At 44.3% G+C, this 22,401-nt stretch overlaps 1 protein-coding gene across 1 annotated transcript in view; it reads left to right on the top strand.

Annotated features, from left to right (window-relative positions):
• The window catches only part of TMEM245 (transmembrane protein 245), a 342,105-nt gene that overhangs the window by 275,433 nt on the left and 44,271 nt on the right, over window positions 1-22,401 (top strand). The window contains 1 exon segment of the mRNA XM_030204645.1: window positions 12,135-12,235. Within this exon segment, the coding sequence (XP_030060505.1) occupies window positions 12,135-12,235 (101 nt within the window).

The following is a 22,401-nucleotide window of genomic DNA, read 5'->3' as shown; positions in this document are numbered from 1 at the left end:
AGGTGCAGGACACACTAGAATTCAACTGCTCTCACAGCAAGAAGAGGTCCTGTGTCAGGCCATGTAGCATTCACATTACTGATAGCTGTAGGCTGTATTGCTTTCTTATTTTGTCAGCCTACCTAGTAAGTTGGAGGAACTGCGATAGGAAGGTTTATGCTGGATCCGATGGTAGAGGGGAATAGCAGTGGTAGCAGGCAGCAGCAAGTGGCTAAGAAATCTGGGGATGATTGGGGCCAGCGTTTTGAGCATGTCAGACAGCTTGAAGAGGAGCTGCCTTGCCAATATGTGGGCATGACCTTATTGAGATTGGGACCGCAGGCTGGTAGTAGTGGGGAATGTGGGCACGCGGTCCTCTGTGCACAGGAAGCAGCCAGAGCGAGAAGAGGTTCACGCCACTGCAGGAGGGGAGGCATGGGAGTCTGAAGCTGTGGCCATTTGGAAAGAGCCACATGTCTCCCTGATGAGGCTGAAATTGCCCTGTGAGCTGTATTCTCAAGTCCTCACTGCAGAGAGTGGAGGCTGAAGGTGGCTCCTGGAGAAGTGCTGAGGCTCTGGATGGCCCCACAGTGTTTTCCTTAGAGTTTGATTATGCACCATGCTTTTTGCCAGATACAGAAGCAGGGTGCCTGTCTAGTGCCTTCACTTGGAGGCTGTAGCAGAAGTGTGACTCAGCAGGAGAAGGCCCTGATCCCCAAGGTGGTAAAGGGTTGTTGGGGGTCTGAATTGGTCAAGGAGCTCCTACCCATGGGGCTGATTAGGTTGCGGAGCCAGATGATGATCTTTCCCAACTTAGGTCCCCTGGAGGAGGGCAGGCTGTCTTAAGGCAGGGAAGAGTCTTCCATAAAGTGGAACTGGCCATCCTGATTTCTCATGTCTTGGAGGTGCTGCAGAATTTAGGTCCAGCAGGGTTTGGAGCTGGTGGACAGTGACCCTGACTTGGAAGATCTGTGCAAGCTGCTCAAAACCTTCTTGTCACTTCAGTTTTCAGACCTTGGTCTCAAGAATTCTAAGACACTAGGTAGGCATTACCCATTTCCAGGTGTAGAGAGAAGGAGGACTCTTTTCATATTTCTAGAGGGGATGTCCCAGTGGCTGCTGTCACATGCAAGACTACTGTCACTGTTGAAACCAATATAGTACTGAAGCATTTGCAGGACTGTCAGATTGAAGCTCTCTTGAAACAATCCTTTACCTCCTTGGTGAGTGTCATTCAAGTAGCTGTCTGTGGTGGCTATCCAGCTCAAAATCGAAAGTGATCGCCGGTCATTTCCTGACACAAATCGGGAGATGGCCGGCGATCTCAGAAAAGCGGCGAAATCGGTATAATCGAAAGCTGCTTTTTTTGACAGCATCGTCGCTTTCCCGTCGCCTCGCCGGCGAAAGTTCAAAGGGGCGTGTCGGCGTTGAAGCGAAGGCGGGACATGGGCGGGTATGGGCGTGGCTACCAGATAGCCGGCTTTCGTCGATAATGGGAAAAAAACGGCCTTAAGCAGTATTTCGCCGGGTTTACTTGGTCCTTTTATTTTCACAACCAAGCCTCAAAAAGGTGCCCCAACTCACCAGATGACCACTGGAGGGAATGGGGGATGACCTCCCCATACTCCCCCAGTGGTCAGCAACCCCCTCCCATACTAAAAAAATAAAAATAAAAACCTTTTTTGCCAGCCTGTATGCCAGCCTCAAATGCCGTACCCACCTCCATGACAGCAGAATGTGTTCTATCCTCTGACAGCCTTTCCCTGGTTGTGATTTGGCTCTGGGGTGAGTGTGACACCTTTTCTGTTAGGTGCACTGCAGAGTCACATCAGCAATGCATTGTGGTGAGTGTAGGGTAGTGGGCTCTACTCCCATGGTGCTTTTCCCCCTGCTAACTGGGTCAGAGTGTGCCCCGTTTTGTTTCCTGTTGTAGTCCATGCGGTAGTGGCCATTTTTGTAACACAGTTTTAGATCCCTTTTCTGTGTTACCCACGTCAGAGAATGTAGTTCTTACCTTGAATGGTGCTGAAAAAGGGCATTGTACACCATTGTGCCAGCTCTGACCTACTGCTAATCTTAGTACCAGGGGACTCTTTGCCAGTGGGGCACAACCTCTGATCTGCAGTTAACTGTGAGTGAACGTGGTTATTTCAAGAAAGGACTTTTTCAGAGAGATTAGTCTTCAGGTGTGAACTGGTGTGCCAAAGTTATACAGCAGCAATAAGTCCTAGAGGCTGAATGCAGGTCCCTGGAGCAGTTTTAGTGGGTGCAGTATATTTGTGGGTAGTGGGGTTTTTTTTTGGGGGGGGGGGGGGGGTTGGGGGCTCAGCTCCCAAAGTAAGGGAGCTATGCACGTGGGAGCTTTTCTGAAGTCCATCGCCAGTGACCCCTAGGGAGCCCGGTTGGTGTCCTGGCATGTCAGGGGGGCCAGTGCACTAAAAATGCTGGCTCCTCCTACGGCCAAATGCCTTGAATTTGGCCGGGGTTTGAGATGGCTGACATAACTTTCCATCATTGCTAAAAAACGAAGCCGGCCATCTCAAACTCCGGCCAAATGCAATGCATTTGGCTGGCCGGAACCATATTATCGAAACAAAAGATGGCCGGCCATCTTTTTCGAAAATACAGGTCTGGCCAGCTGTTTGCGGCGCCGCCAAAATACATTGCCGACCATGTATTTCGCAGGCACCGTTCTATTATGCCCCTCCACGTGACCCGTGCAGTTCCGAAATAGATTCAGCAACTTCAGGAGAGTGCAGAGATATTCTTGGAGTCAGGTGCTGTCATCATGGCCAATATCATGTATGATTTGGACTGGTGCTCTGCTCAGTCAATGTCTTCAGTGGTGACAGACGATGCATACACAGAAGAAGCAAATCCTCGCAGGATAGGAAATACGTAACACAACAGCGAAGATGACTCGAGAATAAGCAAACAAAGCTTTAGATGGTCTAAAAGTTTATTGTGGAACAAATGAGACTTGACACAGCTGTGATGCAAAAATATAAATAAATAATCATAATAAATACATTTAAAATAAACAAAAGGTAAAAAAAATAAATACAACATAAGGTCAAAAACATCAAAATGAACTTTGATTCAGTAATCCAGATCAACAACCATAATATCTAACAAACAGAATCACTTACAAATACAAAGATAAACAACATGTATATAATATAATAAAGCATATAAGTACCTCTTGGATTGTACTGAAGCATCCACTCTATATGACTGGCAAAAGGATATGTCAAAACAAAATGGGTCAAAAACATAATGTCAAAAGACATTGCATAATCACATGGTGTAAATGTGGACATACATAACATATCGCTCAAGTACTCATTGAATGTATGTCTATAGAATTGTCAAAACAAACTATCGTCAGAAAATGAGATCAAGGGTCATAACGCTATCGCTTCATGTAAGAGAGACATACATGACTGTAGAGAATAAAGCAAAAGTCACTCAAATCCTGGCAACATCACAAATTGATTCAACTGAACTAAAATGTAAAAGAACGATGTGACTATAATTTGAAAAAAGGTAAAACTTGCATGAATTGTGTGAATATTCACAAAAATGATACGGACCACCAAGTATCTACAATTCGGGACTATTTAGTGATGATAGCCCAGAGGCTCCTTTGGCTCTGGCATTGGGTGGCAAAGATTGCCTCAAAGTCGCTTCTGAGTAAACTTCATTTTAGTGGGTTGTCATCTTTTCAGGACAAGTTGGAAAAACTGGTCAAAGACAGAGTCTAAACCTCAAAAGATGCCAGAGGATAGGCCTCATTCTACTGCACGGGGCTTCAGAAACAAACTCCAAATATTTCCAGGCTGTAAGCATGTCGAGCTCTCAGTCCTCTCATTCCTTGGCTCAGGGGTAATTTTTTCAGGGTGTTAAGTTTTTCTCCGAGGACAAGCAGGCTGCTTGTTCTCACTGATGAGTGACGTCCGACGGCAGCCCCAGGATCGGAGATCTTCCTAGCAACAAAGTTTGCAAGCCCTCGCGCGCACCTGCGCGACCGTCTTCCCGCCCGTAGCGCAAGCATGCTCCTCAGTCTCTTTTTTTCCGCGGCTTGGGACGGCTGTTCTTCAGTTGTTCTGCGCCTCACGAGACCCCTCGCAGCGTTTTTGCTGCTTTTCGCGCTCTTTGGAGTGTTTTCTGAGCGAGTTCGCTCGTCTTTGTTACAAAAAAAAAGTTTCCTGTATTTCTTTAGTTTTGTTCCATGTAAGTTTCCTTTCGTTGTCGTGTGCGGCCAATTTGGCCACCCATAAGGGTTTTTCCCAGTTTTGGTGCCTTTTTTGGGGGCATCATCGCGAATTTTGATTTTGCCGGCGTGATTTTTCCGCCCATGCCCTCGAAGCCTACCAGTGGCTTCAAGAAGTGCACGCAGTACAGCTGGACGATCTCGCTAACTGATAGACATGTTTTGTGTCTTCAGTGTCTGGGGGCTGGTCATTGCCCCGACGCCTGCACTCTGTGTCTCTAGCTGAAGAAGAGGACCCAGGCGGGGAGATTGGCTCAGTGGAACCTTTTGTTCCGAGCCCGGTCCGGTACTTCGATGTAGACGACGCCAGCGGTACCGAGGTCATCGTCGGTATCCATGTCGGCATCGGAGACTGCATCGACGTCAGGAGCGCAGGTGATGGCTGTCCACAGACCCTCCCGTGCTGGTAGCAGTGAGCCATCGAGTGGCTAGAGGGCTCCTGTGGTACAGCCCCCCGGGACCGACCTCTTTCGGACCCGGCCCCGAGGAGACGTGTGGATTCCATGTCATCCTCGTCGGTACCAGGAGGTACCGGTGACGTGCTTCGAGCAAAGGCAAAGAAGCACTGTCATCGGTCACCTTCCTGTCATGGTACCGAGAGCTCCGGGGCACCGAAGAATTCGGCACCCGTGAAGCGTCGACGCCGAGAGGACCGCTCACCCTCCATACAAGAGGTGTAGATGCGCGCTTCTCCGGACAGCCCGGTACCGCCTCCTCGCCCCAGACAGATTCTGACTTCGTCGCCTGTACCGGCCCCTCTGCGTTGCTCGACAGACACTCTAGATGAGCGCCTCCGAGCCATTCTTCCAGGAATTCTGGAAGGGCTGCTGCGACCATCTGTTTCGGTACTGCCGGTGCTTGCGCCGTCGGTACCGTTGAGAGATGCTGCGGATGGCTCCCCACCCTTGGTGAGAACTGCGACACCAGTACCTTTTGGCATCGGCCTCCGCTGCCACCCAAGTTGACTCCCCGTCGACGTCGCTGGAGGGAGTTTCGTCACCGGCGGCAAGGGAGTCTGCTTCTCGGCATCGCCGTAGAGGACTTAGTTCTTCAGCGTCGAGATGGACTCGGCTTCGGACTGAAGTCAGAGAACTTGTGTCTGATACTGAAGGTGAGGTCTCGTGGGAGTCAGAGGAAGACCCCAGATATTTCTCTGATGAGGAGTCTGGTGGTCTTCCTTCTGATCCTACTCCTTCGCCAGAGAGAAAGCTTTCTCCCCCTGAAAGTCTGTCTTTCTTTTCATTTGTCCGGGAAATGTCTGCGGCCATTCCCTTCCCAGTGGTTACTGAGGATGAGCCCAGGGCTGAGATGTTCGAGGTCCTGGACTATCCTTCGCCATCTAAGGAGTCGTCCACTGTTCCCCTCCATAATGTCCTCAAACAGACATTGATGGCGAACTGGACGAAACCATTAAGTAATCCCACTATTGCCAAAAAGATTGAGTCCCAGTATCGGATCCACGGGGACCCAGAGTTGATGAAGACCCAGTTGCCTCATGACTCTGGAGTTGTGGATTCAGCTCTCAAGAGAGCCAAGAGTACTAGGGATTATGCCTCGGCGCGCCCGGGGCGGGAGTCTAGGACTCTGGACTCTTTTGGGAGGAAGGCCTATCACTCTGCTATGCTCGTGTCCAAAATTCAGTCCTACCAGCTCTACACGAGCATCCACATGCAGAACAATGTGCTGCAGCTGGCGGACTTGGTTGACAAGCTCCCGTTGGAGCAGGCCAAGCTGTTTCAGGAGGTGGTCAGGCAGCTGAAGGCGTGTAGGAAATTCCTGTCCAGGGCTGCCTAAGACTCTTTTGATGTTGCATCCAGGGCTGCTGCTCAAGGGATAGTGATGCGCAGACTCTCATGGCTGCGTGCTCCTGACCTGGAGAATCGAGTCCAGCAGTGGATTGCGGATGTGCCTTGCGGGGTGGATAACATCTTTGTCGAACAGGTGGTAGAACAGCTCCACCAGCGGGACACCGCATTCGACAAGCTCTCCCACCAGGCGCCTTCAGCATCTACCTCTTCAGATAGACGTTTTTATGTGGGTCGGAGGAATGCTTCCTACGCTTACAATAAGCGCAGGTACAATCCTCCTTCCCGCCAGCCTGCTCAGGTTAAGCCCCAGCATACTCGTTCACGTCAACAGCATGCACCTCAACAGACCGCTGCAGCTCCCCAGCAAAAGCAAGGGACAGGCTTTTGACTGGCTCCAGGCGAGCATAGCCGACATCACAGTGTCCGTGCTGGACGATCTACCGGTTGGGGGGAGGTTAAAATTTTTTCACCAAAGGTGGCCTCTCGTAACCTCCGACCGGTGAGTTCTTTAAATAGTCCAGCTGGGGTACTCCCTCAATTGATCTCCAAACCTCCAAATTGTCCACCGGGAGCTCAGTCCTTCAGCTTCCAGCACAAGCAGGTACTTGCAGAGGAACTCTCCGCTCTTCTCAGCGCCAATGCGGTCGAGCTCGTGCCACCGGGGCAAGAAGTGCTGGGATTCTATTCCAGGTACTTCCTTGTGGAAAAGAAAACAGGGGGGATGCGTCCCATCCTAGACCTAAGGGCCCTGAACAAATATCTGGTCCGAGAAAAGTTCAAGATGCTTTCCCTGGGCACCCTTCTTCCCATGATTCAGGCCAACGATTGGCTATGCTCTCTGGACTTAAAGGATGCTTATACTCACATCCCGATACTACCAGCTCACCGGCAGTATCTTCAATTCCGTCTGGGGACACGGCATTTTCAGTATTGTGTACTATCCTTTGGTTTCGCCTCTGCGCCCAGGGTGTTTACAAAATGCCTGGCAGTTGTAGCGGCGTCGCTACGCAGACTGGGAGTGCACGTGTTCCCTTATCTCGACGATTGGCTGGTGAAGAACACCTCGCAGGCAGGAGCTCTAAAGTCCATGTAGATGACTATTTAACTTCTGGAGCTACTAGGGTTTGTGATAAATTATCCAAAGTCCCACCTTCTTCCAGTTCAAAGACTAGAATTCATAGGGGCTCTGCTGGACTCTCAGACTGCTCATGCCTACCTCCCCGAGACGAAGGCAGACAACCTTCTGGCTCTTGTCTCCTGGGTTCGAGCGTCTCAGCAGGTCACAGCTCGGCAGATGTTGAGATTGCTGGGCCACATGGCCTCCACAGTCCATGTGACTCCCATGGCCCGTCTTCACATGAGATCACCTCAATGGACCCTAGCTTCCCAGTGGTTTCAAGCTGCCGGGGATCTAGAGGACCCGATTCATCTGTCCACGGGTTTTCTCAAATCCCTACATTGGTGGACAATTCGATCCAATTTGACCTTGGGACATCCCTTTCAAATTCCTCAGCCGCAAAAAGTGCTGACAACGGATGCGTCTCTCCTTGGGTGGGGAGCCCATGTTGATGGGCTTCACACTCAAGGACGTTGGTCCCTCCAAAAAACCGTTTTTCAGATCAATCTCCTGGAGTTACGAGCGGTCTGGAACGCTCTGAAGGCTTTCAGAGATCGGCTGTCCAATCAAATTATTCAAATTCAGACAGACAGTCAGGTTGCCATTATTACATCAACAAGCAGGGGGGCACCGGATCTCGCCCCCTGTGTCAGGAAGCCGTCCAGATGTGGCTTTGGGCTCGCCGTCACGACATGTTCCTCCAAGCCACGTATCTGGCAGGCGTAAACAACAGTCTGGCCGACAGGTTGAGCAGGATAATGCAACCTCACGACTGGTCGCTCAGCTCGAGCGTGGTACGCAAGATCTTCCGAGCGTGGGGCACCCCCTCGGTGGATCTTTTGGCCACTCAGACCAATCACAAGGTCCCTCAGTTCTGTTCCAGATTTCAGGCCCACGACAGGCTAGCATCGGATGCTTTTCTCCTTTTTTGGGGGAAGGGTCTTCTGTATGCGTATCCTCCCATACCTTTGGTGGGGAAGACTGCTGAAACTCAAGCGAGATCGCGGGACCATGATTCTGATTGCGCCCTTCTGGCCGCGTCAGATCTGGTTTCCTCTTCTTCTGGAGTTGCCCTCCGAAGAACCATGGCGATTGGATTGTTTTCCAACCCTCATCTCTCAGAATGAGGGGACGCTTCTGCATCCCAACCTCCAGTACCTGCTCTCACGGCCTGGATGTTGAGCGCGTAGACTTTGCCTCCTTGGGTCTGTCGGAGGGTGTCTCCCGAGTCTTGCTTCCAGGAAGGATTCCACTAAAAAGAGTTACTCTTTTAAATGGAAGAGGTTTGTCGTCTGGTGTGACAGCAAGGCCTTAGAACCTCGCTCTTGTCCTACACAGACCCTGCTTGAATACCTTCTGCACTTGTCTGAGTCTGGTCTTAAGAGTTCATCTTAGTGCAATTAGTGCTTATCATTATCGTGTAGAAGGAAAGCCTATCTCTGGACAGCCTTTAGTTGTTCACTTCATGAGAGGTTTGCTTTTGTCAAAGCCCCCTGTCAAACCTCCACCAGTGTCATGGGATCTCAATGTCGTTCTCTCCCAGCTGATGAAACCTCCTTTTGAGCCACTGAATTCCTGCCATCTGAAGTACTTGACCTGGAAGGTCATTGTAAGCTGTTTGAGCAGGGACTGTCTTTCTTCTATGTTTGTGCAGTGCTGCATATGCCTTGTAGCGCTATAGGAATGCTAAATAGTAGTAGTAGTAGTAGTAGTCATTTTCTTGGTGGCTGTCACTTCAGTGAGCTTCAGGCCCTAGTGGCCCATGCTCCCTATACTAAATTTTATCACAACAGAGTAGTCCTCCGCACTCACCCTAAGTTCTTGCCCAAGGTGGTGGAGTTCCATCTGAACCAGTCAATTGTCTTGCCAACATTTTTCCCCGTCCTCATACCCGCCCTGCTTGAACGTCAGTTGCACACATTGGACTGCAAGCGAGCATTGGCCTTCTATCTGGAGCGGACAAGCCCCCACAGACAGTCTGCCCAAATGTTTGCTTCTTTTGATCCCAACAGAAGGGGACTAGCTGTCGGGAAACGCACCATTTCCAATTGGCTAGCAGATTGTATTTACTTCACTTTCGCCCAAGCTGGGCTGACTCTTGAGGGTCATTTTACGGCTCATAGTGTTAGAGCCATGGCAGCGTCAGTGGGCCACTTGAAGTCAGCCACTATAGAAGAGATTTGCAAGGCTGCGATGTGGTCATCAGTCCACACATTCACATCTCATTACTGCCTCCAGCAGAATACCCGACGCAACAGTCAGTTCACAGTCGGTGCTGCAGAATCTGTTTGGGGTCTAGAATCCAACTTCAGCCCTCTAGGCCCATTTTTATTCTGTTCCAGGCTGCACTCTCTGTTAGATGTTTCTGTTTAGGTCAATCTCAGTTATGTCCTTGGATCCAACTTCTGAGGACCGAACCTGGTCAAACTTCGCTCTTATTATTATTATTATTAGCATTTGTATAGCGCTACCAGACGCATGCGGCGCTGAACACCCAACACAAAGAGACAGTCCCTGCTCAAAACAGCTTACAATCTAAATAATACGGACAGACAAGACAGTTACGGGTGAGGGAAGTAATGGGTGAGAAGGAAGGAAGGGACAAGGGGAGGGCAATTGAGTAGTGGCTAGGAGCTAAAAGCAGCAGTGAAAAGGTGGGTTTTCAGCATAGTTCTCACCGTGGAAACAGTCACCCAGGCGATTAATAGGTCCTCCAACTCTCACTGTAAATTGGATACCTGCCCCTGCTACCTAATAAAATCCGCCCCCCACCACTTCATAGCAGACCTTACATTTTATTTTTATTTTTTATTTTTGTTACATTTGTACCCCACGCTTTCCCACTCATGGCAGGCTCTATGCGGCGGGCAATGGAGGGTTAAGTGACTTGCCCAGAGTCACAAGGAGCTGCCTGTGCCGGGAATCAAACTCAGTTCCTCAGTTCCCCAGGACCAAAGTCCACCACCCTAACCACTAGGCCACTCCTCCCATTTAAACTACATGCTTCAACAAGGTCTCTTCCCTAAGGAAAATGGCAACATCCTACTCATCCCAATACCAAAAGATCCCAATAAAAAAAACAAACGAAATCACTAACTACCGCCCAGTAGCATCAATCCCACTGGTGATCAAACTGATAGAAAGCATGGTAACCAAACAACTTACTGATTATATAAACAAATTCACAATATTACATGAATCACAATCAGGATTTCACCCCCTCCATAGCACTGAAACTGTACTAATTACCCTCCTAGCCAAATTCAAGCAGGAAATAGCAACAGACAAAAGCATACTTCTCCTCCAATTCGACATGTCCAGTGCGTTTGACATGGTAAACCATAAAATCCTACTAAGACTCCTAGATTACTTCACGATTGGCGGACACATACTTAGTTGGATCAAGGGTTTCCTAACCACTAGAACATATCAAGTGAAATCAAGCTCAAACATATCACCACCGTGGAAAGCACAATGCGGAGTACCTCAAAGATCACCACTATCACCGATCCTTTTCAACCTAATGATGACCCCACTAGCCAAATCCTTATCCAACCAAGGCCTTAACCCTTTCATCTATGCAGACGATGTAACAATATACATTCCTTACAAATGTGATCTGTCTGAAATCACCATCCAAATCAAGCTCAGCTTGAATATCATGGACTCATGGGCAAACGCGTTTCAACTAAAACTCAACACAGAAAAAACACACTGTCTCATCCTCTCATCCCAATACAATACAAACAAACCCACAAACATAAACACCCCAGATTATACCCTCCCTATCTCAGACAGCCTGAAAATTCTCGGTGTTACAATCGACTGTAACCTCACACTAGAGAACCAAGTGAAATCTACAATAAAGAAAATGTTCCACTCAATGTGGAAACTCAAACGCGTGAAACCATTCTTCCCAAGGGAAACATTTCGCAACTTGATACAATCAATGGTACTAAGCCATGTAGACTAATGCAACGGAATTTATGCGGGATGCAAAGAACAAGTTATAAAGAAACTTCAGACTGCTCAAAACACGGCAGCCAGGCTTATATTTGGAAAAATGCGATTCGAAAGCACCAAACCCCTCTGAGAAAAACTGCAATGGCTCCCAATCAAAGAACATATTGCTTTCAAAATCTGCACCCTGATTTATAAAATTATCTACAGCGAAGCCCCGGGATACATGAGAGACCTCATAGACCTACCAACCAGAAACACAACAGGATCAACACGAACATACCTAAATCTCCACTACCCAAGCTGCAAAGGACTCAAATACAAATCAACCTATGCATCCAGTTTTTACTACATAAGCACACAACTATGGAATGCATTACCAAAAGCCGTGAAAACAACCTGTTTAAAAAGGCATACCCTACCGACCCAACCTAAATGCCTGTGCCCTGCAACACAACGAAACTAAAGCTTGTAATGGACATATAATAACTCTTCCTCTCTACGATTCTCTCCCTCTCTACAATTCCCTAATGTGTATGTACATACGAATCTTATTGTACCACAACATTACTGTATTTGTTCATACCGGAATTGGCGAACGCCTTTACGGTACTATGTAAGCCACATTGAGCCTGCAAATAGGTGGGAAAATGTGGGATACAATGTAATAAATAAATAAATGTTATTGGTTCTCTGTCTCTATGTGCTGGCAGAAGGCAAACAAGTATCTAAACTAGTCTGGAGAGACTCATTAGGAAAGAAAAATAGCAGGTAAGAACTAGTTTCTCCTTTTTTTCACCTCATAAGTTCCTTTAATTATTTTAATAGCAAATACCAGCAAATGAACTTCTCTTTAAATAAATAACACATTGTTTTTGTCAACAGAGTTTGACCTAGCTGCTGAGACTGATGCATATGTTCCCAAATTGTCAGTTTTTATTTCTCCATATTTTATTTGTAAGGAAATCTAATTCTGGTTTCCTTTCAACCATTTTAGAGGCGTATTTGATGCTTCCCTCAAAATGGCTGGGTTTTATGGACTATATACCTGGCTGACTCACACCATCTTTGGAATTAACATTGTCTTCATACCATCAGGTAAACAGTTCAGTATAATGAATGCTATTCCATTAATAATGAATTAAGGGGATTCACAGATGTAATAGGATATCCTTTGGTCAGCTTTATGGAGCAGCTGGTGCAGGAGCCGACGAGAGAAGGAAAAATTCTAGACTTGGTCCTTAGTGGAGCGTATGATCTGGTGAGGGACATTATGGTACTGGGGCCGCTTGATAACAGTGATCATAACATGATCAGTTTTGATATCAACCTTTTTTTTTTATTAAGCTTTTAACAATCATAACTTCACATTTATGGATGATAATACACAATTTAGAAATGTCCAACGGAAATAATTTCTAAAGATAAGTTTTAAACATTATATTGACCACAAGTTAAATAAATTGATCCAAGAAGAAAGATTATTCAAATAATCTAAAAAGAAATAAATCAGTAACACAATTTACTTAATGATGCGCCCGACCTGGGTAGTTCCACCCAGTATAATCAGTGTTCATATAGGATTACACCTTAACATTTACTTCTTCCCTACTTATTATAAATTCCTCCAGCTGTTTGGGGTCAAAGAATTGAAACTGTTTAGATTTCTACAAACACAAGGAAATTTCAACAGGAAACTAGCTCCTATTGCCAAAGTTCTTGTGCGCAAAGCCAAAAAGGCTTTACGCCGCTTTTGTGTCTCTCTTGATAAGTCAGGGTAATTTCTTATTTTAGACCCCAAAAAGTTTGAATCCAAGTGTCTTAATGAGAGCCTCAAAACTGCATCCCTATCAATCTCAAAAGCAAAAGTTACTATTAACATTGCTCTCTTCGTAATAACCTCTAATGATGACTCCAAAAGGGCAGTTAGATTCATCTCTCCACCCACTTGAGGAAATGTTTCTGATACCCTAGGATCAGTTTGTAAATAAAATGCACGAGTAATGGGTGGAAGAGATGTATCCAACATACCCAGTATTTCTATAAGATATTTTTTTACGATTTGTACTGGGGATACTAGTGGAGAACTAGGAAAATTTATTAGCCTTAAATTAAGTCTTTTAGACTGGTTCTCAAGATATTCCAGCCGTCGGGAAGTAAAGTTCTTTTCTTTAATCAGCGTTTGACCCAAATGTTCCATCTTTGAAGTTCTTTCAGTAAGACATTTTACTTCCTCGGCTTGAGAATCAGTCTTTTTCATCTGAGATAATGCAGCCTCTGATAAAGTTTTAATAGTCCCCGCATTTTTAACCACCAAGGATTGTAGGGAGGAGTATGCTGTAAAGGTTAAATCCCATAGTGACTCTATGGTCACTACGGCTGGCTTTTCCATTTTCCCAGCAGTAAACTCAGAAAGTGGTGCATTTGCAGCCAGCTCCAGGGTACTCACTGTCTGTGTGGACAGCGCCAAGGATTATATCGCCGCTGGAACTTCTGTGCTGACAGCACTTTGATCTCCATACGTCTCCATCAGGCTCCCTCCCTGTGCACATCGAACTCCATTCCAGGCTGAGGCATCTGGGCTCTGAGGGAAACGTTCACTTCCTGGTTGCAGGGGCACCGCACGTTCGATGGGGCTCAGGGAAGCCTCGTCCTCACTGACAGCCAGCGTCGAAGTGCCAGCCTCTTCGGAAGGAGTGGAAACTCTCCCAGGACCCAGCACGATGCTGAATTCCTCCATTTTCGCCTGCCGTAGCTGGTTTGACCTGCCAGGGAGAGAGGGAATCTCCCTGACTTTGCCTCTCCTTTTTATCATGACGAGAATCAGGTAGGAAACCGCTAACAGCCGCGTTTCAAAGGAGGAAGTAGGACGCGTCTGGTCGCGCAACTCAGACCGTCGCCATCTTGGATGATTGATATCAACCTTGAAGTAACTATACACAGGAAGTCAAATACGTTAGCGTTTAACTTTAAAAAAGGAGACTATGATAAAATGAGAAGAACGGTTAAAAAAAACTTAGGGGGGCAACTGAGAGGGTAAAAACTGTACAACAGGCATGGACGCTGTTCAAAAATACCATTCTGGAGGCCCAGGCCAAACATTCCGCGAATTAGAAAAGCAAGACGGAAGTCCAAAAGACAGCCGGCATTGTTGAAAAGTGATGTGAAGGAAGCTATTAGGACTAAAAGAAACACCTTCAGAAAATGGAAGAAGGAACCGTCTGAAAATAACAAGAAGCAGCATAAGGAGTGTCAAAGCAAATGCAAGGCGTAGATAAAGAAGGCCAAGAGGGATTATGAAAAAAAGATAGCATTAGAGGCAAAAAAACACAGCAAAATTATTTTTCGGTATATTAAAAGCAGGAAGCCGGCAAAAGAATCGGTTGGGCTGCTGGATGACCAAGGGGTAAAAGAGGCGATCAAGGAAGATAAAGATGTAGCGGAGAGATTGAATGAATTCTTTGCTTCGGTCTTCACCGAGGAAGATTTGGGTGGGATACCGGTGTCGGAAATGGTATTTCATGTGGACGAGTCGGAGAAACTTAATGACTTCACGGTAAACCTGGAGGACGTAATGGGGCAGTTCAGCAAACTGAAGAGTAGCAAATTTACTGGACCGGATGGTATTCATCCTAGAGTACTAATAGAACTGAAAAATGAGCTTGCAGAGCTATTATTAGTGATATGCAATTTATCCTTAAAATCGAGCTTGGTACCGGAAGATTGGAGGGTGGCCAATGTAATGCCGATTTTTTAAAAAGGTTCCAGGGGAGATCCGGGAAATTATAGACCGGTGAGTCTGATGTCAGTGCCGGGGAAAATGGTAGAGGCTGTTATCAAAAACAAAATTACAGCGCACATCCAAGGACATGGATTACTGAGACCAAGTCAGCACGGCTTTTGTGTGGGGAAATATTACCTGACCAATTTATTTCAATTCTTTGAAGGAGTAAACAAGCACGTGGACAAAGGGGAGCCGGTTGATATTGTGTATCTGGATTTTCAAAAGGCGTTTGACAAGGTACCTCATGAAAGGCTACAGAGGAAATTGGAGGGTCATGGGATAGGAGGAAATGTCCTATTGTGGATTAAAAACTGGTGGAAGGATAGGAAACAGAGAGTGGGGTTAAATGGGCAGTATTCACAATGGAGAAGGGTAGTTAGTGGGGTTCCTCAGGGGTCTGTGCTGGACCCCTGCTTTTTAATATATTTATAAATGATTTAAAGATGGGAGTAACTAGTGAGGTAATTAAATTTGCTGATGACACAAAGTTATTCAAAGTCGTTAACTTGCGACAGGATTGTGAAAAATTGCAGAAGGACCTTACGAGACTGGGAGACTGCGCGGCTAAATGACAGATGACGTTTAATGTGAGCAAGTGCAAGGTGATGCATGTTGGAAAAAAGAACCCAAATTATAGCTAAGTCATGCAAGGTTCCACGTTAGGAGTCACGGACCAAGAAAGGGATCTGGGTGTCGTCGTCGATAATACACTGAAACCTTCTGCTCAGTGTGCTGCTGCGGCTAGGAAAGCAAATAGAATGTTGGGTATTATTAGGAAAGATGGAAAACAGGTGTGAGGATGTTATAATGCCGTTGTATCATTCCATGGTGCAACCGCACCTTGAGTATTGTGTTCAATTCTGGTCACCGCATCTCAAGAAAGATATAGTGGAATTGGAAAAGGTGCAGTGAAGGGCGACTAAAATGATAGCAGGGATGGGACGACTTCCCTATGAAGAAAGACTAAGGAAGCTAGGGCTTTTCAGCTTGAAGAAGAGACAGCTGAGGGGAGACATGATAGAGGTATATAAAATAATGAGTGGAGTGGAACAGGTGGATGTGAAGCATCTGTTCACGCTTTCCAAAAATACTAGGACTAGGGGGCATGCGATGAAACTACAGTGTAGTAAATTTAAAACAAAGCGGAGAAAAACTTTCTTCATCCAACGCATAATTAAACTCTGGAATTCGTTGCCGGAGAACGTGGTGAAGGCGGTTAGCTAGGCAGAGTTTAAAAAGGGGTTAGACAGTTTCCTAAAGGACAAGTCCATAAACCACTACTAAATGGACTTGGGAAAAATCCACAATTCCAGGAATAACATGTATAGAATGTTTGTACGTTTGGGAAGCTTGCCAGGTGCCCTTGGCCTGGATTGGCCGCTTTCGTGGACAAGATGCTGGGCTCAATGGACCCTTGGTCTTTTCCCAGTGTGGCATTACTGATGTACTTATGTAAATATATTGCAAAAGAAGGGAACACAAATAAATTGTAAGAAATAGAGAATAGAGCACTTCTTTACAGGACAATTCTATTGCCTAGTAGGCACCAGTAGTCATAACACCTGTTACATGTGGAAATGTTTATATTTATTATTATTTACGTACATATGTGCATAAATGCCAAAATTCTGTCTAAGCACTATTCTGTAAGTATGTGTATAACTATATGCAAGAAAGGGTGTACACATGGGTGGAGGCTGGGTGGGACTCCCACTTATATATGTATCTCTGACATTTATACACAAACATTTATACTAGCTCTATGGCTGGTGTAAGTGCTAGGTATAAATTCTAGGCATGTTTCTAACCTGTTAGGCACTTACCTTCTTTTATAGAATACTAGCCTATGTTCCTTTATAGAATAGGCTCCTGCTAGGCGCTCTGTTATAGAATTGTCTTGCACGTGTCACTTTTTCCTAGATATAAAACATGACTCAGCCTAAGGTCTTTATTCTAATTTAAAAGACCAGACTTCATAGTTCATTGTTCACTATCTTAGGTCAGCAGACATTTTGAACACATACAAATCTGAGTACAGGCTAGTCTGGTTTCAGACAATGAAACCAACCTTTGCTTTCATAATCTCCCCAGTTACCCAGTTTCTTTCATTTTTGTCAGCTTCTAGCTCCTTTTAAATAGACAAAATCTTACTCATGAAGAAATACCTTGTAGAGCCATGGTCATTCTTGGAAGTCTTGTCTGTATACAGTGGTATGAAAAAGTTTTACGATTGAGTTCCTCTACTATTGCATATATGTCACACTGAATGGTGTCTGATATTTAAGCAAGATGTATGTCATACTGTTATATATTAGACAAAGGGAACATGTAACAGTTTTTTTAAATTATTAATTCATTTATTTTAGAAATAAAGTTATCCAACACCCATATCACTCATGTGAAAAAGTAACTGCCTCCTATACTTAATAATTGGTTGCACAACCTTTAGCAGCATTAATTGCAATCAAACACTTCCTGTAATTTGATATCAGTATTTCACATAGCTGTTGAAGAATCTTAGCCCACTCGTCTTTGCAACACTTCTTTAACTAGGACGCATTCATAAATTTTTGTGCATGGACTTCTCATTTTAGGTCCTGCCACAACATCTCTATTGGTGTTAAGTCAGGATTTTGTCTAGGCCAATCCAAAACTATAATTTTGTTTCTCCTCAGGCTTTCAGATTGTAGACTTACTTTTGTATTTTTGATCTTGTCTTTGTGCATAATCCAATTATGCTTCAGCTCACAGACAGGTAGCTGGACTTTCTCCTTAAGAATTTTCTAATATAGTCCAGAATTCATGGTTCCTTCAATAATGGGTAGTTTTCCAGATCCTAAGGCAGCAAAGCATCCGCACACCATCACACTACCACTACCATGTTTAACTATTGCAGCTCAACCCCGTTATAACGCATTGCTTGGGATCCAAGGAATCACATTGCAGTATAAGCAGATCGCATTAGAAATTTCAACCCATTTTCCTGCATTCAACTTATACAGTACCTGCTATCTGTTTCACACATTTGTGACAATTGAAGTACTAGAGAATAACAATATTGTATATAAATCATGTTTCAATCTTTTATTGAAAAGGGAAAACATAATGCACTTTATATTTATGTCTTATCAAAGCATACGTAAACAGAGTCTAAAGTGATTCATATCTTGTATAAAAAATATCAAGGGTTGACTGTTTCATTGCATCTCTTTCCTTCTTTTTATTAATTTCAATCAAGCATTTTAATTGTAAAACAAAGAGAATCTACCTTTTCTGTTCCACGATATTTTAGTCCTATTTACAAACCTGTAAGTGCCTCTGTGACCTTAGGTGGAGGCTCAGGTTCCTCATCGTCTTCAGTTGCATCCAAATCGTGATTTTTGCCAGCAACATTATCGATTATTTCCAAATCAGTCATGTGCTCATATGTAGGACACCTGCTATCCCCATGTTTCCAAGATTCTATAGTGGCCCCACTCTCCCTATCAACGAATGCTTCCATCACTCTTTCTGCATTGACCATGTCATTTTCTGTGAGGCCTTCATTTTCCGTTACGCTCTCAGAAGTGTATCTTTCCAAGAACTGTTTGGTGGCAGCAACATCTTCCTCTGTAAAGCCTTCAAAGTCGGGAAGATCCAGGGCACAGAGGACTATCCTTGTTTGGCAGGTACTATCATGGCTAGAGACTTCATCACTGACTTCACCTGTGGGTCCTGAGCGGGAACTTTAAAGAACTGTGCCTCTTCGGAGCACTGAGGAGCCAGGAACAGGACACTCTACCTAATTTTCATATGAGTAAGTGGAAGAGGAGTGGTTAAGAAGATAAACGATGCTGGTTTGAGGTCCGATGGACCTGCATGTTTCTAATATTGTTTCTCTTCCTGGGACATCTAATGTTGAGTTTTTATTAGAAGCTTCTTTATCCTCCAGCGCACGAACCCCACCTTCGCAGCCAGAATATGTGCTGGAGAAGTTATTACTGCCTGATAGTGGAGGAGCAAATAACCTCAAAGCTGCTTGCCCAGCTGTTGGGCCTTCTCCTGTTTCCTCTACAGTTTCTCAGTAGTTAGTACCTGTTCCTGTACCTTTATAGCTCATCTTTCATCAAATGCTGACTCAGCAGTTTCTCAGGATCTTATTTAAAGACATTGGTTCCTCCTGGTCTCGGATGGAAAATGCTTTGCAGGAGAATTTGTTATTAACTAAGTTCTCAGTTGAGGCTTCTTCTAAAATGGTAGAACATTATATATTGACTCTTGAACATTCATTAATTAAGACTGATTCTCAAGTTAAAACAGCTCATGCTGCTTTAATAAGTATGACTAAGGGTAATCTTTTGATACATCTTCAGATGGAGTCCATTGAGAATTCTCAACGTTCAAGGAATTTGAGGTTGCTTAGCTTCCCAGTTACACATTACATATCTGAATTGGAACTCTTTAAAATGTATTTATGTGATATGTTACAGTTTTCTTTTGTCTCAGTACAAGTTGTAAATGCATGTTATCTGCCAAGAGTTTCTAAAGAAATGAAAGAGAAGGATTAATTCCCCGGACAGGTTGGATGTTTCTAAGTTTCTGGCATCCTGTCAAGATATCATAAGTAAATGAGTCACATTGTTGGTGGTATTTCAGTCTGAGGAATATAAATTGAAAATCTGTAAAGCTTATTTTCCTAAAAATAATTTACTGTTTTGTGGTCAAGCAATTCAGTTGTTCCGTGACATCTCCAGGCCAATTCAACTTCATAGAAAAGCTTTCTTATAGCTAAGCCTAAGATTTTAGCCATAGGAGGCTCTTTTTTCCTAAAGTTTCCCTGTAAGTGCCTGATAGACTTCAAGAACAACCATTATGTTTTCTTGGATTCAGTTCAACTGGAGGCTTTTTTGGTTGATCAAGTGCTGTTAAAGGTCCAGATAGGGCTGGAGTATAGATCGGTTTGTTTGAGGTCTTATTTAAATATAGTTTATTTTTGACCTACAATGCAAGTGAAGATGTTTTCATGTTTTTCTTCTTCTTGATTATTCTTTCCAATGTGTAATCAGATTTTTTTTTTGATTTGGACTTGAAGATGATTTTGATTTGTAATATTTCTACTTCAATTGAAATTTCCTTTCTTTTTCTGTGTAATACAGTAATAAAACTTTCAATTAAAAAAACCCTTCAAGTCATTCTCTTCATCACTGTCACTGGCTACCTACGAGTAATCATGGACTATACTAGCACCAGTTAGGCTTCTTCACATTTGGATATGCAGATTTGTGTGATTGCATCCTAGGCTTCAGCACCAATGTAAAAAACTTGTTTTATGTTTAGCTTCTTTAAAAATGCAGTGACTGAATCCTCACTTGTGATTATTCGCTGTATTGGTGTCTTTCGGAAGTTCGTCTGGATCATTGATATGATATCTTGATCGAGTGGCTGTATTTTAGATGTGGTGTTTTTGGTCAAGTAACTGACTCAGATTTTGCTATCTCTGCTTATTAGGTTTTCAGAAGACAGGTGGGCAGGGAGGTTATCTAACAACAACAGAGCTTTGGCATCGGACCCTTGTTGCCGCAAGTGTTTAAGTACCTTGGGTACGAACTGCTGATGAACCAGTTCTCAAAAATGCTGGAAGTTGTAGGTAAATCACAGGTAATACTTATCTGTGCCCAAGGTTCCCAAACAGAACTATCTGTAAGCAGATTACTCTGTACTTGGTCTAGGGGAGGGGGGGACCTTGGATTGGCGCCAAGCCAATTACTTCCGATAGAAACGCAACTGAGAAAGCAGGCTGGAATATATTAGCTTTTATTATAGATATATATGAAAAGGTAACAAAATAGAAACTCCGGCAAAGCTTTAGCTGAATACAAAAATACTGGCTGATAAAATTACAAACTATATTGTCACACTACATACTCTGTCCTTACAGGTTGCTAGGTAAATTACACAACTGATTGGTAATGCTATGACTATGTTAACGAGGTAGTACGATTATTAGCAGCTTATCTCCTGACCACAGCTATGACTATAAACCAGTCGTTTGCTCAGGTAATCACCACTCACTAAACCCAGACTAATAGGAAATAAATCACTGTATCTCTCACCAGGCTGACCTTCGTGGCAGTCTCTCGGGAGTTGGCACAGGATACTTCCCAGACTCAAACTGAGTTTTTCAGCGAGTCTTGGTCCGAGATAGGACAGGTACTCTACAGCAGACAGGGAGGGCACAGGTCACTCCGTGCAGGTACAGCTGAACCAACGATACTTCCACCAGATACACAGTTCACCAGACGATGGACCTTATCAGGTCTTCCTTCCTGCATCCACCTTCTTCCAAGGATTCCGACTAACTGATTTCTCCTTGTTCCCGCTTTTCCCAGTACCTCTCAGTCAGGTGACTGCAGGAACCCAATCTGGATCTTCTTCAGCTCACTGCATGGCAAGAAGGGTCTGTTGTTCTTGACCTTCAAGTTGTTACATTATGGTATGCATTTTCTGTTTCTCACCCGGCTTGCTGGAGCCATGTCTCACTCCTTTTCAGCTTCTCAGGGAGATAAAGGGGGGCTGGTTTGCCCACTGCATGTCCTTGGTGTTACATGTCTGCTAGTGATTTTCCAGAAAGTTGAATTAGCTAAATCACTGATGTGCAGGTCATAGGTTGCAGACTCCATCTTGATGTCATAGGATTATACAGGCCAAGACCAGCAAGGTGAGACACACAGGGAAATACCCCTACAAAGTCATCCGTTCATTTTTGCTAAACTCATAGGAAAAAGACACAGAGGTCATGTTCACATGATGAAAGCACCATGGTGATTTAAACTTGCCTGCACAAAGTGGCTTCAGTTTGTGATTTCCTGTTCGGTTAACACATAAGAGAATAGTCACTTTGTTGTTCATTTGCATGAAACCCTGCTTTCGCTGATCAACTTTCTTACAATCGACAAGCACAGAACAAAGGACCCTCACACAGGTCAATACAAGCAGGCAAACACAGCGAAGGTTACACCAAAGATGATGTAAAACAAAACATTCAACAGACTCAAAGAGTTCACATCAGAAGTTTTATACAAAGTATGCAATGGACTTGACACGAATTGTGTTTCGGCCACAGAGGCCTGCTTTAGGAGTCCCTAAACAATACAAAAATATATATACATAAAAAAACGTATAAAAACAAAAAGTAAAAATTAATAAATACAAATACAGAGGAATGATGACACAGTATAAAGAAACCATGTATAAAACATAACATTTTCACCATCAACACATGGTGATACATGTGTTAATCATGATAAAATCGAAAGTAATACAAAATCAAATGTAAAAAATGCCAAATATATAACATTTATACATGGTATATGTAAAAACTAATACATAGAATGATAATTACAAGAGAGATATAAAAATGTCATTTAAGTAAACAAGTTAAATATAAACGTTATAAGCATAAAAATAAATCTATGAATTACGAAAATTATTTAAAAAATAA

Source organism: Microcaecilia unicolor, chromosome 1 (assembly GCF_901765095.1).
Source record: "Microcaecilia unicolor chromosome 1, aMicUni1.1, whole genome shotgun sequence".
Taxonomy (NCBI): domain Eukaryota; kingdom Metazoa; phylum Chordata; class Amphibia; order Gymnophiona; family Siphonopidae; genus Microcaecilia; species Microcaecilia unicolor.
This window is presented reverse-complemented; position numbering and strand designations above follow the sequence as displayed.